At 35.0% G+C, this 17,146-nt stretch overlaps 1 protein-coding gene across 2 annotated transcripts in view; it reads right to left on the reverse strand.

Annotated features, from left to right (window-relative positions):
- SEC22A (SEC22 homolog A, vesicle trafficking protein) overlaps positions 1-17,146 on the reverse strand; it is a 65,883-nt gene that overhangs the window by 30,323 nt on the left and 18,414 nt on the right. For both annotated transcript variants that reach the window (XM_068545497.1, XM_068545496.1), the window contains exons 3-4: positions 15,536-15,699; positions 14,141-14,335 (exon numbers count right to left, since the gene is read on the reverse strand). In XM_068545497.1, the coding sequence (XP_068401598.1) occupies positions 14,141-14,335; positions 15,536-15,699 (359 nt within the window). The remainder of the gene's footprint in view (positions 1-14,140; positions 14,336-15,535; positions 15,700-17,146) is intronic.

Below are 17,146 nucleotides of genomic sequence, written 5' to 3' on the forward strand. Positions count from 1 at the left end.
AATAAGGTCAGAAAGGGAGGCTGAAGCAAATTAACAGTCTGAAACACGAGGCTAAAAATTATGGGCAAATTAGACAATGGGGAAACACGGAAGAGCAAGAGATTGATGATTAAAGCTGTGCTTAAAGAATATTAATCTGTTAATGGGTTGTAAAGATATTAAAAGTAGGGAGAGAGAAATAATATTTTTTTAGTGCCTTCTCACTAGGTATACACTGTCCCATTTATCCTTCAAAACATAGTACTTCATGAGGTTTAGAATGACTAACTTCTCTGTGTCTGAATCTCCTCATCTATAAATTGAGGTTAAATAATTTGCTCTAAGCCAGACAGCTAGTAAGTACCATCTTCACAATTAGCACTTAGGTCTTAAAAGCCCATGCTCTTTCTACAATTCTGTATTAGGAAGTTCGTGAGGGAGTCATTGCAAAAGACTTACTGAAATGAGGACCTAAATTAGGATAGTGACAGTAGAAGTGGAGAAGAAAGAGGGGAGAGAGATTACAGAGGCTAAAACTGTTAGGCTTGGCAACTAACTAGATGTGGGAAACAAAAGAGAAAAAATCAAGGAAAATGCCAAGGTTTGAAGTGTGGGTGATTGGAAAGATAAGGGTGCTATTAACAGACCCAGTGGAAGAAACTCAGGTTTGATCGAGTATGGAGACATTTTAAACATATCAAACTTGAAGTGATGGTGAGGCATGTTTAATAAGCAACTGAAGAATGTAAAAGCAGTGAGCTGGAGAAACAGATGAGGTCTGCATATGATGGGATGGGTTTGGATGAGATTACCAATGAAAGAAGTGGGCCAAGGGCAAATCCTTGGTAAACACTACCTTTACAGGGAGGAAGAGGAGGCAGGGAAGACAGATGTAGACCAACCAGAAGAGGAAAGAGCCACAGTAGCCTAGGAAGGGGAGACCATCAAGAAGAAAGACATGGCTTACAAAGCCTGTAGAAGGCCAAAGACAATCTGAACTGAAAAAGAAAGAAAAAAAAAAAAAGATTAGATTTACTGACTAAGAGATGGTTTCAACCTTTCATGAAATAGTTTCAGAAGAGTGGCTGAAGGCAAAATTCAGACAGCAAAAGGTTAAATAACTGGTGAAGGTAAGAGATAGAAGCAGTAAGTGAACACTTCTGCAGTTACAGGAGAGGAAAACAGGATGACAGCTTGACAGATACAATAGGACTGAAAAATAGTTATTTTTCCCCTGTAATGGGGTGGAGGAGGGAGATTTTAATACATTTATAGGTGTAACAACAAAATTCAGTGAAGATGAAATAGAAGAATCAAGAGAAAGGAAAAATAATTGGTGAAACAGAGTACCAGAACAGTCATAATGAGGATTCAAAAAGATGGTACTATTCTAACCCTCAAACCTCATCCTAATACCAGTGTCTACGCTCTGAGTCAAAGATAAAGTTCAGAAGGTGCAGTTATTCAATGATACCCAAAATATCTGGAGAAAAAGGTTTTAGAACATTAGAGAGAGATCTCAAGTCAGTTCTATCTAAATGAGCATAATTTATTACTAAATTATGACTAAATGAGACTAATTGTATAGTACAAAAACACACTACTCTTTTCACTATGAGGCCCTTTCTTATCATCACCACCTGTCAAAACCTGCATGTCCTTCAAGGCTCCAAGGCCTAAAAGTGTTACTTCCTTTTTACCTCTTTTAGAGCATGTATTGCATTCTACCTTGTGTTTTACTTATTGACTTTTGCTTTTCCCATCTTGAAAGCAGAAAATGTGCTTATTATCTTTATAAAATGCCCTACAATATTCAGCGTAATACTTTGGAGAAAATAAAGCAATAAATACTTGTTAGATTGTGGGGGGGGGGAGTGTGTGTGTAAGAGAAAGAGACTGGGAAATCTACTTGCCTTGTGGGGTACCAGCCAAATACAGCAGCATTTGCAGGCAACTGACAAATTGTCTAGAAAATTATATAGATTGAAAAAAGGCTGATTAACCAAGTATTTATCTTAAAAATAGAGGTGTCAAAGAACCTGAGAAAAGCGTATTAAGTTTAGGGTTTCAGGAAGTGGTTTTTTTTTTAAATTTTAAAGGATATAAAATTTAAAAGAATAACAACATTAAATGTTGGTGAGGATACAGGGCAATCAAAACTCTCATACATTGCTTGTGGGAATGTAAAATGGCACAACTATTTCAAAAAACTGGCAGTTTCATAAAGAGTTAAACATACACCTAACCCTTGACCTAGCAATTCCACTCCTAAAACTTACTCAAGAGAAATGAAAACATATGTCAACAAAAGATGAATGTTTATAATAGATTTATTTACAATAACCAAAAACTGGAAACCAGCTGATGTCCAATGTTTATCCACTCTGGATAAACAAATTGTGGTATGTTCACACAGTGACTACTACTCAGCAATAAAGAGCAACAAACTATAGAGACAAGCAACATATACATATGACGTTGTGTTGAGCAAAAGAAGTGGAACACAAGAATTACATGATATAATCTTGTTTATATCAGGTTCTAGAACAAATAAAACTAATTTAAAGTAAAAAATCTGAACTGTGGTTGTCTGGAGTGGGGCAGAGGCTGACTGGGAAGGGACACAAAGGAACTTTTGGGGAGATGGAAATGGTCTACACTGTGATAGGGGAATGTACTAATCATGGTTTTTTACTCTGTATTTTTGGTACTTTGACATCTTGGGGCCTTGCTGACATCAGAGGACTGCCCGTCCTAGGACTATCTAATTCCTAGAGATAGCAAACAACTCTCCTGCAAGAGTGCCTTTCATAAGCAAACCCCTAATCTGGAGCTGACACTCCTAACTATCTGCTCTATGAGGTTCTCACACTCAGGGCCACTATTCCCCTGCCCAAATCACGGCAGGGTCAGGTATCAGACAAAGAGCCTATGTCCCACAGCTCACTAAAAGTATTCAAACTAGCCAATCCTAAACCTGCTTACTCTGTCTCTCCAGTTCCTTCCTGGCGAAATCACACTAAAGGCTCTTGCCCACATTTCCCTCCTGCTCCTTTGCCTCCTGACCCTCGCTGGCACTTCCCCACGTGGCTCCTGGTGGTGTGCTCCCTTCTCTTGGGCTCCATGAGTATAACAAACAATCTTTTCAACAGCTGTTGCCTCCTTATCTGTTGGCCTTGCCATACTTGAATAACAGTAAAATCTACATTTTGAAACAGAGTGTGGTTTATACAACTGTATCCATTTGTTGAAACCATATAGCAAATATTTATACATTTCAATATGTGCAAATTTCCCTTAAAAAAGAAAGAACTGTGGGAGGTACAACCTATTGGGTGTAAGACAGGCTCAATGATGTATTACACAACATGGGGAATATAGCCAATATTTTGTAATAACTGCAAATGGAAAGTAACCTTTATAAATTGTATAAAAAATTACTTAAAAAAGAGAAAGAACTGTAGAAATTATCAAGTGGATAACTGGGGAGTGAATGGAGGTATAGATGAAACAAGAATGTCAAAATGTTGATATAGTTATTATAGTTGGGTGATGTGTTAGTTATAATATTCTATTTACTTGATATGTGTTTAAATTTTTGTATAATAAAATGTTTAAAAAAGAAAACAAGTAAAAGAGGATATAGTATTTAACATATTGACCCCAGCAGAACATCTGTAGACTTCAGAAAATAATAATATGGCAAAAAAAAAAAAAAAAATTTATGCCAGACTGTGGAAAGACAGGGCACAAGGTTAGGAAGAGAAAAAAAAAATGTCAAGAAATACAAGAAAAAAGAAATCAAAAGTAAGATATTGTAATAGAGAAAAAGGTCTGCAAAATAAGGTTTATCAAATACCTATTAACCAGATTCCAAAATAAAGTAAATTTATTTAGGAAAGAAAATTGTAAAACAGGAAAGTATATTTAAACTGGAAGACTACAGAAAATATTATGCAGGCCTGGTCTGAATTAAGAACAAATTTAAAGTTAATATTAAAATAATTTCTAATTGTGAATTACTTTAAAAACTTCTCTTTCTTTAGACTTTTCTCTCTTTCTTAAAACCATAACAAATCCCAGATTCTCCCCATTTTTCAAGTATCTCCTATTTGGTGATCCAAGATACCACTGCAGTCTACAGGTCAGAGTGGAGACTTACAGAAGTCAAGTAATACAAGGAGTTTCTAGTAGAGTCTGCCTCCTAGTAGGTCAAGTTGGACCCCTACCCCAAATTATGGTAATTCTCCTGGATCCTGAGTGCGTATGTTAATGGACATATATTCTTAGCAACTGCCAAGCCTATGGAATTAAAAATATTTGAGAAGGAAAGGCCAATGGAAGTCTTGGAGCTCCCCCAACCCAAATATCATAAAAATATTAATCCCTAGAGTAACTGCAGAGATCAGTGCCACCATCCAAGGCTTGTTTAAAAAGACGCATGTATGGTGATTCCTATTATACTCCTTTTTAACTCTCTAGTTTGTCTCCAAAATGGGTGCATCTTAGAGGATGACAACAGATTACTGTAGGTTCCAATTGCACATGCTTTTCCAGATGTGGTCTCCATGTGGAACAAATCAATTAATTCCCTGGCACATAGGTACTAATTTTTGAACACTTTTTTCTCTATCCTAATAAACAGAGAATATCAGAAGCATTTTGCTTTTACTTAGTAGAGATATCAGTACATTTATGATATTGCCACCAGGTTATATCAACTATGTGCCACTGATTAGTCTATAGCAGGGTTTGCCAGACATGACCCATAGGCCAAATCCAGCCTAGCACAAATTTTTGTAAATAAAGTTTTACTGCAACACAGCTTCACCTATTCTTTTCCATACTGTATATGGTTGTTTTCATACTACACCAGCAGAGCTGAGTAGTTGAAAGACAGACCATATGGCCTGTAAAAACTTTACTACCTGGCCTTTTACAGAAAAAGTTTGCTAACTCTTGGCTTACAAAGGACCTAACACCTTAACACCTCATAGGACATTATATTAATCTACTTTATTGATGACCTCATGCTGATAGTACCTGAAGAACAGACAGTATATGCCTTAGATTAGATACCTTGGGATGACATGTATATGCCAGAGAGTGAAAAATAATCACAAAATTAGAAAAGTCTACAACCTCAGTCAAGTTTCAGGTAAAGGTCTAGAATACACTGAAAGTAAAGATCAAGTTGCACCTTTCAACCCATACCACTAAGAAAACATACTTCTAGAAACATATGCCTTTCTAGATTTCAGTACGATGCTCCAACTTGTTTACTAAATGACAATGGTTGAAGAGGGCCCAGAGCAACAGAAGGATCCAGACTTCAATACAGAACATTCTGCCATTCAATGCCTATGACCCATGGATCCAATGGTGCTCAAAATACCTGTGGAAAACAGGGATGATGTTTTGAGCCTATTGCAAACTTGGAAAGAAGAATCATAAAAGAGGCTCCAGGTATTCTGAAGCAATGACACGGCCCTTAGGCAAAACCTGTTTTCGTTTTGAGAACTAATTCTTGGCTTGCTTGTTAGCCATGGCAGAACCTAGTGACCCTACCACAAAATATCAGATATATACTATAAAACCCAAAGCAACCACCAAAGCAAACAAATGAAATAAGGAGGTAAAGTAAGCCAACAAAGAATAGAAAACAGATCAAAAGTAACCAATACAAAAAGAGGCAGGAAAAGAGAAAAGTGATCAAAACCAGAAAGGACAAAAAGAAAACAAATAGCCAAGATGGTGGGTTTCAACCCAACCACATCAATTACCACGTTAAATATAAATGATATAAATACCTAAATAAAAAGGCAGATATTGTCAAATTGGATTTTTTTTTTTCAGAAGACCCAACTACCTGATACCTAAAAGAAACCTCTTTAAATATAAAGACACAACAGTCTCCCAAGGCAACAGAAATAAAAGCAAAAATAAACAAATGGGTCCTAACCAAACTTACAAGCTTTTGTACAGCAAAAGAAACCATAAACGAAACGAATAGACAACCTATGGACTGGGAGAAAATATTTGTAAATGATGCGACCAACAGAGGCTTAATTTCCAAAATATACAAACAGCTCATACAACTGAATAACAAAAAAACAAACAACCCAATCAAAAAATGGACAGAAGACCTAAACAGACATTTCTCCAAAGAGACATACAGATGGTCAACAGGCACGTAAAAAGATGCTCAACATCGCTAATTATTAGAGAAATGCAAATCAAAACTACAATGAGGTACCACCTCACAGGGGTCAGGATGGCCATCATTAAAAAGTCTACAAGTAACAAATGCTGGAAAGGGTATGGAAAAAAGGGAACCCTCCTACACTGTTGGTGGGAATGTAAATTGGTGCAGTATGCACCAATGTAAATTGGAGAACATTTTGGAGGTTCCTCAGAAAACTAAAAATAGAGTTGCCATATGATCCAGCAATCCCACTCCTGGGCATATACCTGGACAAAACTATAATTCGAAAAGATACATGCACCCCAACATTCACTGCAGTGCTATTTACAATAGCCAAGACATGGAAGCAACTGAAATGTCCACTGACAGATGAATGGATAAAGAAGATGTGGTACATATATACAATGGAATACTCAGTTATAAAATGAACGAAATAATGCCATTTACAGCAATTATCATACTAAGTGAAGTAAGTCAGAAAGAGAAAGACAAATACCATATGATATCACTTATATGTGGATTCTAAAATATGACACAAATGAACATATCTACTAAACAGAAACAGACCCACAGACATAGAGAACAGACTTGTGGTAGCCAAGGTGGAAGGAGGGTGGGGGAGGGATGGACTGGGAGTTTGGAATTAGTAGATGCAAACTATTATACATAGAATGGATGAACAACAAGGTCCTACTGTATAGCACAGGGAAGTATATTCAACATCCTGTGAAAAAAAGGAAAAAAATATGAAAAAGAATGTGTGTGTGTGTGTGTGTGTGTGTGTGTGTGTGTATATATATATATAACTCAATCACTTTGCTGTACAGTAGAAATTAACACAACATTGTAAATCAACTATACTTCAATAGAATAAATTTTAAAAATATATATAAAGCACAAAAATGTTAAAAGAAAGAAGATGGTAAAGACATACCATTCCAACACTAATTTAAAAAAAGACGATACCATGGCTATATTAATAAAGTAGACTGCAGAGCTAAGAATACTACTAGGTACGAAGAAAGTAATTTCAAAGTGACAAAGGTGTGCATGCACCAAGAGAACGAAACAATACTAAATATTTAACAAGATTTAAAATATACAAATTAAAAACAATAGACCTAAAAGGAGAAAAATATAAATTCATAAATATAGTCAGAAATTTCAACACCCCTTTCTCAATAATTAATGAAGTAGACAGAAAAATCAGAAAGATATAAAAGACTTGAACATCATCAACCAACCTGGTCTAAATGATATTAATCACTGATATTATACTGGGTGATCAGCTACCCGATAACAGTAGAATACACTTTCTTTTCAAATGAACACAGAAAAATGACTAAGATAGACTATACTCTGAGGGAATAAAACAAGTCTCAATAAATGTAAAAGGATTAAAATCATACAAAATTTGGTATCTGGCCACAATGAAACTAAATTTGAAATCGGTTAACAGAAAGACATCTGGAAAATCTCTAAATATTTAAAGCTGTGTAACACATTCCTAACAAATCCATGGATAGCAAAGAAATCAAAAGGGAAATTAAAAAGCATTCTGAGAGTGAAAATGCAATGCATTTAAATGTATGAAATCTAGCTAAAGCAATATTTAGAGGGAAATACATAGTACTAAATGCCTGTATTAGAAAAGAAAGTTCTGAAATAAATGACCTCAACTTCTACCTTCATAACCTAGAAAAACAAAAACAAACTAAACCCTAAGGAAGCAAAAGACAGGAAATAATAAACATCAGAACATAAATCATGAAACAGAAAACAAAAACAATAAAATGTCAAGGAAAGCAAAAGCTGGTTCTTTAAGAAAATCAATAAAAATTATAAACTCTAGTAAGACTGATGCCAAATTTTATGCCAAAAAATTCAATAACTTAGGTGAAACAGACAGAATCCTTTAAAGAAACTACTAAAACTCAATCAAGAAGAAACAGATAACTTGAATAACCCTACATTCACCAAAGAAACTGATTTGTGGTTAAAAACCTTACCACAAAGAAAAGCAGAAGCTCGAAAGGCTTCACTTACTAAACACTTAAAGAAGAAATAAAAATTCTACAGAAACGTTTCTCAAATTTTGAAGTAGAGGGAATACCTCTCAATTTATTCTACGAGGCCAGTTCTTTCCTGATAGCAAAACCAGACAAAAAACATCACAAAAGAGGAAAACTACAAACCAATTCCCTCATGAATACAGATACAATATCTTAACAAAATTTCAGCAAATTGGATCTGATGATATATAAACAGGATAATACATCATGACCCAGTGGGGTTTATCACAGAACTGCAAAGTTTATTTAACATTTGAAAAGCTAACAATGTAATTTACCACATAAAGACTTTAAAAAGAAAATCATACAATCATCTCAATAAATGCAGACAAAAAACATGCTGACAAAGCATCTGACAGAATTCAACTTCAGTTCCTGATAAAAACCGAATTCATCAAACTGGGAATATAAGGGAATTTTCTCAACCTGGTAAAAAGTCATCAATATAAACCCTAAGTTAACATTATATTATACTTAACTCTTTAAGACTGAGTTTTCCCTGGTAACATCAAAATCAGGAACAATGCAAGAATATCCATTCTTGCTACTTCATTCTTTCAGGATGTTTTTGTTAGGCACAGAATTCTGCATTTGCAGTTATTTTCTTTTATCCTTTAGAAGATATCATTGTCTTCTGGCTTCCATGGTTCCTGAGACCATGTGTGTGTGCACACGCATGCGTATGTGTTCCTAATAGTTTGCATTCACACAGTCTAGTCTCTTCAGGAGCCTGGTTATTTATGATTGTTTGCCATTCTATTTTCAAAATCTTGTTGTAGACATAGTTTGAAGCTTGGGAGACTATTTCTTCCAGGAAATTTGTTTGCTTCTGCCAGGATCTCTGGAACAAAGCACTGTGTAATCAGCTCAATCTAATTTTAGAGACCAATATGATTCAAAACTAAGCTGTAGTCCTGATAAAAGCCTGTCTACTTCGTATTCCTGTCTACCCATACTCCTAGAGTGCAAACATGCAAAATCGTAAGCCAAAGCTGAAGGGTTGCTCATGAGGTTCAACACTTTGGTGGGCTCTGCTCTAATCCCTGTCTCCCAAGTCTTGAGAGGCCGTCAGCAGTTCCCTTCAGAACTGGTAAAAGCCCCAAAAGGAAAAGTAGCTCCAAACATTAGGCTCATCACCCTGAGCCTCCATTCTCCCCTGTATCCTAGTAATTCTTAGTAATCTTGTTGGATCTCCAAAGACTTCAGGAAGATTATATTTTAGATTAAATTCTGTATTATATTAGACCTATATATTCTATATAATATATACATTCCATTTAGCTTTTCTACATGTATTCAGCGGGACTATTGGTCTGAATTACCTATTCCATCATTACTGGAAGTCATCAAAGTAATAACCCCTTCATTTATTACTGATTTTAAAAACTGAAATATAATCCAAATACAATAAAATTCACCCTTTTAAAGTGTACAATTCAGAAGTTTTTAGTATATTCACAGACTTGTACAATCATCGTCTAATTCCATAACATTTTTATCACCTTAAAAAGAAACCTCATAACCATTAATAGTTATCACTGCCTATTTCCCTCCAGCTCCCATCAACTGCTAATATACTTTCTGTCTCAATGGATTTGCCTATTCTGGACATTTTATATAAATGAATTATAAACATGTGACCTTTTGTATCTGGCTTCTTTCACTTCTTTCACGTTTTTAATTTCACCCATGTTGTACCATGTATCAATACTTCATTCCTTTTTTATTGCTTAGTAATATTCCATTGCTTGAATATGCCATATTTTGTTTATCCATTCATCAGTTGATGTACATTTGGGTTATTTCTACTTTTTAGCTGCTATGACAATCTCTAGGTCCATCCATGTCTCTGCAAATGGCACTATTTCGTTCCTTTTTATGGCTGAGTAATATTCCATTGTATATATGTACCACATCTTTTTTATCCATTCCTCTGTCGATGGACATTTAGGTTGCTTCCATGTCCTGGCTATTGTAAACAGTGCTGCAATGAACATCGGGGTGCATGCATCCTTTCGAATTATGGTTTTCTCTGGATATATGCCCAGGAGTGGGACTGCTGGGTCATATGATAGCCCTATTTTTAGTTTTTTAAGGAACCTCCATACTGTTCTCCATAGTGGCTGCACCAATTTACAATCCCACCAACAGTGTAGGACGGTTCCCTTTTCTCCACACCCTTTCCAGCATTTATTGTTCGTAGAATTTTTGATGATGGCCATTCTGACTGGTGTGAGATGATACCTCATTGTAGTTTTGATTTGCATTTCTCTAATAATTAGTCATGGTGAGCATCTTTTCACTTGTTTGTTGACCATCTGTATGTCTTCTTTGGAGAAATGTCTATTTAGATATTCTGTCCATTTTTTGATTGGTTGGGTTGGTTTTTTTTATACTGAGGTGCATGAGCTGTTTGTATATTTTGGAGATTAATCCCTCATCACTTGCTTCGTTTGCAAATATCTTCTCCCATTCTGAGGGTTGTCTTTTCGTCTTGCTTATGGTTTCCTTTGCTGTGCAAAAGCTTTAATTAGGTCTCATTTGTTTATTTTTGTTTTTATTTTCATTACTCTAGGCAGTAGAGCGAAAAAGATCTTGCTGTGATTTATGTCAGAGTGTTCTGCCTATATTTTCCTCTAAGAGTTTTTTATAGTATCCAGCCTTACATTTAGGTCTTTAATCCATTTTGAGTTTATTTTTGTGTATGGTGTTAGGGAGTGTTCTAATTTCATTCTTTTACATGTAGTTTTCCAGTTTTCCCAGCACCACTTACTGAAGAGGCTGTCTTTTCTCCATTATATATTCTTGCCTCCTATGTCATAGATTTGGTGGCCACAGATGCATAGGTTTACCTCTGGACTTTCTATCCTGTTCCATTGATCTATATTTCTGTTTTTGTGCCAGTACCATACTGTTTTGATTACTGTAGCTTTGTAGTATAGTCTGAAGGCAGGGAGCCTGATTCCTCCAGCTCTGTTCTTCTTTCTCAAGATTGCTTTAGCTATTCAGGGACTTTTGTGCTTCCATACAAATTGTAGAAGTTTTTGTTCTAATTCTGTGAAAAAATGCAATTGGTAATTTGATAGAAATTGCATTGAATCTGTAGATTGCTTTGGGTAGTATAGTCATGTTCACAATATCGATTCTTCCAATCCAAGAACATGGTATATCTCTCCATCTGTGTGTGTCATCTTTGATTTCTTTCATCAGTATCTTATAGCTTTCTGAGTACAAGTCTTTTGCCTCCTTAGGTAGGTTTATTCCTAGGTATTTTATTCTTTTCGATGTGATGGTAAATGGGATTGTTTCCTTAATCTCTTCTGATCTTTCATTGTTAGTGTATAGGAATGCAAGAGATTTCTGTTTATTAATTTTGTATCCTGCAGCTTTACCAAATTCATTGATGAGCTCTAGCAGTTTTCTATTAGCATTTTTAGGATTTTCTATGTATAGTATCATGTCATCTGCAAACAGTGACAGTTTTACTTCTTCTTTTCTGATTTTAATTCCTTTTATCTTCTTCTTCTCTGATAGCCATGGCCAGGACTTCCAAAACTATGTTGAAAAAAAGTGGTGGGTGGACATCCTTGTCTTGTTCCTGATCTTAGAGGAAATGCTTTCAGCTTTTCACCACTGAGTATGATGTTAGCTGTAGAACTGTTGAATGTGGCCTTTATTATGTTGAGGTAGGTTCCCTCTAAGCCCACTTTCTGGAGAGTTTTTATCATAAGTGAGTGCTGAACTTTGTCAAAAGCTTTTTCTGCATCTATTGAGATGATATATATACACTGTTCTATATGATCGCTTTTTAAATCACTTAGCAGAAAAGAAGAAAATGAATTTTTACTGTCTTTTATAATTACCTTTACCATTGCTCTTTGATTTTTCTTTTTTCTTCTTGGTACGGATTCAAATTATTGTCTAGGTCTTGCTTTCAAATATGAAGAACTACTGTCAGTATTTTTTTAAGGTGAGTCTGCCAGCAACAAATTCTCTCGTCTTCTGCTTATCTGCAAATATCTTTATTTTACCTTTGTTTTTGAAAGAGAGCTTTGCTGAATACAGGATTCTTGGTTGAGGTTTTTTTTCTTCCTTTGAGTATTTTGAACGTATTATCCCACCGCCTTCTTGTCTCCATTGTTTCTGTTGAGAAGCCAGTTGTTAATTTTGTTGTGCTAAACCTTGTAAATGACAAGCTGTTTTTCTCTTGCTGCTTTAAAGATTTTCTCCTTGTCTTTGTCTTTCAGAATTTTTAGTATGATTCATCTATTTGTGTATCCCTTGCATGTATCCTATTTGGAATTCTTTGAGCTTCCTGGAGTAGAAGATTAACATTTTTTGAGTAAGTGGAAACTTTTCAGACATTATTTCTTCAAATACTTTTTCAGCTCCCCTCTCTTCTTCTTTCCTTCTGGTTCTCCCATCATGCATATGTTAGTGTGTTTAATAGTGCCCCATATTTTTCTGAAGTTCTGTTCATTTTTCTTCATCTTTCTCTGCTCTTTTACTTGCATAATCTCTCTCGATCTATCTTCAAGTTTGCTAACTCTTTCTTCTGCCGGTTCAAATCTACTGTCGAGCCCAACTAGTGAATTTTTTATTTCAGTTGTATTTTTCAATTCCAGAATTTCCATTTGGTTCTTTTTCTTTATAATTTCTATCTTTTATTAATACTGTCTGTTTGATGTGACATCACCATCATACCTTCCTTACTTCCTTAATCATGGTTTTCTTTAGTTCTTTGAAGAAAATTATAATGGCTACTTTGAAGTCTTTGTCTGTTAAATCTGACGTCAGATCACTCTCACAGGCAGTTTCTATTGCCTGCCTTCCCCACCATACCCCATCCCCAGTGTATGAATTATACTTTCCTTTTCTTCTGCATGTCTTGTAATTTTTTTTTTTTATTGGAAGCTGGACATTTTAGATAACATATTTTAACAACTCTAAGTACTGATCCACCTCCTCTCCCCCAGGGTTTATTACTGTTATTTGCTTGTTTACTTGTTTCCTGACTAGCTGGATCATGTTAGTGAAATCTGCATCCTCTTTTCTCCCATAATTTGTATTAATCAAACCAAATATGAAGTGTTCTGTTCAGCCTTGAATGCCATTTTTTAAAGAATACCAACAAACAAAAGCATATAAAGAGGAAGCTTCCAGGATGAGGAGGGTTTCAAATTACCAGAGGCTAAGAAAACTGGGGATATTTTATATGAAGTCAATCAGACTAATAGGATAGAAAGGACACAGAGTTGCTGACATCAAAGTTCTGGTACAGCTGAAGTCAGGGAGGGAGAGGTCACAGAACTTAGACAAATGTAGGCATTATAGGGAACAGATTTTAGCTCAAAATACAAGAAAGAATTTTTAAAATAAACAATTCAACAACGGCATATGCTACCTTATAAAATAGCAAGGGTTCCACTTTTAAGCAGAAATTTTCAACATGTCCCAACTGTTGAGAATTGTATTCCTTGTTTGGGAGGGGATGTCTGAGTAGATGATCACATGTGCTGTGACAGTCAAGAACCCTAACCTTCAATGCAGTCATTTCTACATAATGCAAAGCACTTTACATGCCTATAGGTATATATTACAAATTGTTATTCTTTTCTAGAAGAATGTGTACCAAGAAATCTTTTTGAATGTTTCCCTAGCAAAGAGTTCCTTTGAGATTGCTGTTTAAAAGCAATTGAGATTGCTGATTAGTCACATATCTGAGAGACGACTATATAAAACACTGGGAGAAATGATTACTTTGAACTTCTACATTCTCTCATGTACTTACTTTAAAGTTTCAGAATAAAGTAATTCATTTTTAAGAGCTCCTCGGTTCTTAGAAAATATTTTTTTAATGAAGTAATTGAGATCCAGAACTCACCAGAAGAAATCTTACCAGCACCTTTATAGTCAACAGAAAATGCAGATGTTACTCCATTGGCTGACCCCAGTTCACCCATGGAAATTTGATAAGGGGGCCTCAGCTTGATTTCCATCTGCATGTCAGACAGATTTATCTTTGTTGAAAGAGACCTGGGGTTATTATATCGCTGCTTGGTCCTCTGAATGAAGTTATCTATGTAAAATAAAAAATAAATTTCCTTGCAGTCATTTGTTAATTAAATCATTTGAAAGTGTGATGTTTATGTTTATGGACAGTAAATTTTGCGATAAACGGTTTAATTTGCTATCCCAAACTGTTCAATCTGTCATGGAATGTCCTAATATTATTTATGTTTATGGTTAATATATCATGGCATCATCAGTTTTTCTCACTAGAAATTATACTTTAGAAATTAATAATTATAAATATACTAAGGATTTAATATTACATGACTGTGAGAATATTTCTACTATTATATCCGCTTCAAGGAATTACTTTGAGCTTCTACAAAAAAACTAAAAACAGCTTCCTTTAAATTTAAACCAAAGTCTTCATTTTTATAGGGATTCAGATCTCATAAAATATTAAGTCTGTCAGTATTTACCAGTTGTAATTATATTACATTACACTACATTATATAAATTAATTATATTAAAACATACACTTTAAATTGCATGTTCATATAAATCTGTTTTCTTATTTATTGCTTACACCATTGGAACAGATGTTTTAAAGAATAAATTTAATGAAAACAATAAAAGACATTTCCTAAATTTCTTCCAATTTTATTTTCACTATTTACACCTTGAATTTACTTTTTTTCCCTCTTTTACATCAGGAGTCAAGCAAACTAATGTCCATAGGCCAAATCTAGCCTGCTGATTTTTTTGTGTGTGAATAAAATGTTATTAGAATATAACTATACTCATTCATTTATGTATTGCCTATGGCTGTTTTCAAGCTATAATAGCAAGGGCTGAGTAGCTGTGACAGTGACCAAATGATCCTTAAAACCTAAAATTGTACTATCTAGTCCTTTCCAACAAATGTTTGCCAACCTCTGTTCTACATTAAGCAGCCAAAAAATACTATCACATAAACACAAAACTCAGAACCTCTAGCTTATAAACTTCTCACTGAAAAATTATCCTCTGGAATTAATTCTTTGAACCAATCATCATGATCCTCTACACAGCTCAAACAGAATTTTTTAATAGGCACCTAAATGAAGAAGTTGCCATAATTTATAGACCATTTGTCAAATTATTCTGTCAAAAGCAAGCTAGCAGAATTTTCTGAGTTTTCCCTCTGCCCCTCAGTATTAGATGAAAAATCATTTACGACTGAATGGAGACAGGATAATGAAAAGGAAAAAAAAAATCAGGCCCTTACCAAATTCAATGAAACAGTATGGTCTGACAGCAGTATTTGTCTTCATCATGTTATAAGTAGTAATGAACTCCTTCTGAAGCTCATCCAGGAAAGAGAAGGCCAGAACATTTGGGTAATTTTCAGTGCACAACATCATGTAGCTCACTCCCATAGAGCTAATAAAACTACAGTGTAAAAAACATTGGATTTAAAATTTCAAATTCAATCAAGGTAATTCGTTACTTCAGAAGACTGGCTCTATACACCATAAACTGCTGCTACAGAGGCAATGACGATATTAACATTTATTACATATTTCAGCAAAAAAAATTAAAGGAACCAAAATATGATACTAGTTTCAGTTGTAATTTAAAAACAGTAGACAAAAAAGTGGAATGTATTCACTTTGCCGTATAGCAGAAACTAACACAACATTGTAAATCAACTATATTCCAATAAAAATTAATTTTAAAAAGAGTGGAATGTATCTAGAGAGGAACACATACTATGATTCTAAAACTTCAGTTACTTATCACTTGCGGTAGAAATCAGGAAAGACTATTCAAACAGATAAGGGTAACAGATAGCTTAACATTTCAACCCTTCAACCTAGTGGAACTTAACACTGTTTGAATCAAGAACTTTTTAGAGGTTCTGATGAAAGTTATGGACACTCTCCCCAGAAACAACCCAGAACTTGGCACACAGGTGATTACTGACCTCCTAAAGTCATCCACTGACCCCAGAATCAAATCCTCTACTCACATAATAATGAATTATGAATCATTAGGGGAAAAGAAGAGAATTTAAGAGTTCATAACAACAAACAAAAGGGAAGAGAGGAAGACTCTTGTTCACAGCAGAATGCTGAGTGACACCTGCTAAATGTGGAGACAGTGCTAGGACTGCAAAAATCAGCAGTTTGCAACCCACAGAGTAAAAATTGGATCAAGCAAGTATAATCAATGGATGCTAAATCTAGGTGGATATTTTGGTGAGGAACAGGAAATTTTGCATGGCTTTACAATGTCTTCCCATGGATTGTTTATTGGCTGTAAGGGAATTCTACTGTATTTATTATACAGTAGAAACTAGACAACACCTTGACCAAGTACTCTAACATCACTAATGAGGGGAAGATGGGCTTCCTGTGCCTCAGTAAGACATGTCAACTATGTAGTATTCTGGCTAAGAATGCACAGTCTGAATCTAGGAACATCATGAAGGAACATCAGAATAATCAACATTCTATTTTCTTTAAAGAGGGATGGGGGTGCTGTATTCTTTAAAAACCTCAATGTTGTAAACAAAGAAATAAAGGCTTTGGAAATGTTTCTGATCACAGGAGGCTAAAGAGACACAACTAAATGTAATACCTAACCCTAATCTGGATCCTGTGCCAGAGAGGGGGAAAAATGCTGTAAAGGATATTCCTGGGTCAACTGACAAAAACAGAAAACAGGCAGTACAGTAGTTTAGGTGAAAGTATGGTAACAATATTAAATTTAATAGACCTGATAACTGTACTACAGTTAAGTAAGAGAATATCCCTAATCTTAGAAAATACACTTTGAAGTAGTTAGGAATAAAGGGGCATGGTATTTGTAAGTTTCTCTCAAATGGTTCAGACAA

The sequence above is a fragment of the Eschrichtius robustus genome, chromosome 6, assembly GCF_028021215.1.
Source record: "Eschrichtius robustus isolate mEscRob2 chromosome 6, mEscRob2.pri, whole genome shotgun sequence".
NCBI lineage: Eukaryota > Metazoa > Chordata > Mammalia > Artiodactyla > Eschrichtiidae > Eschrichtius > Eschrichtius robustus.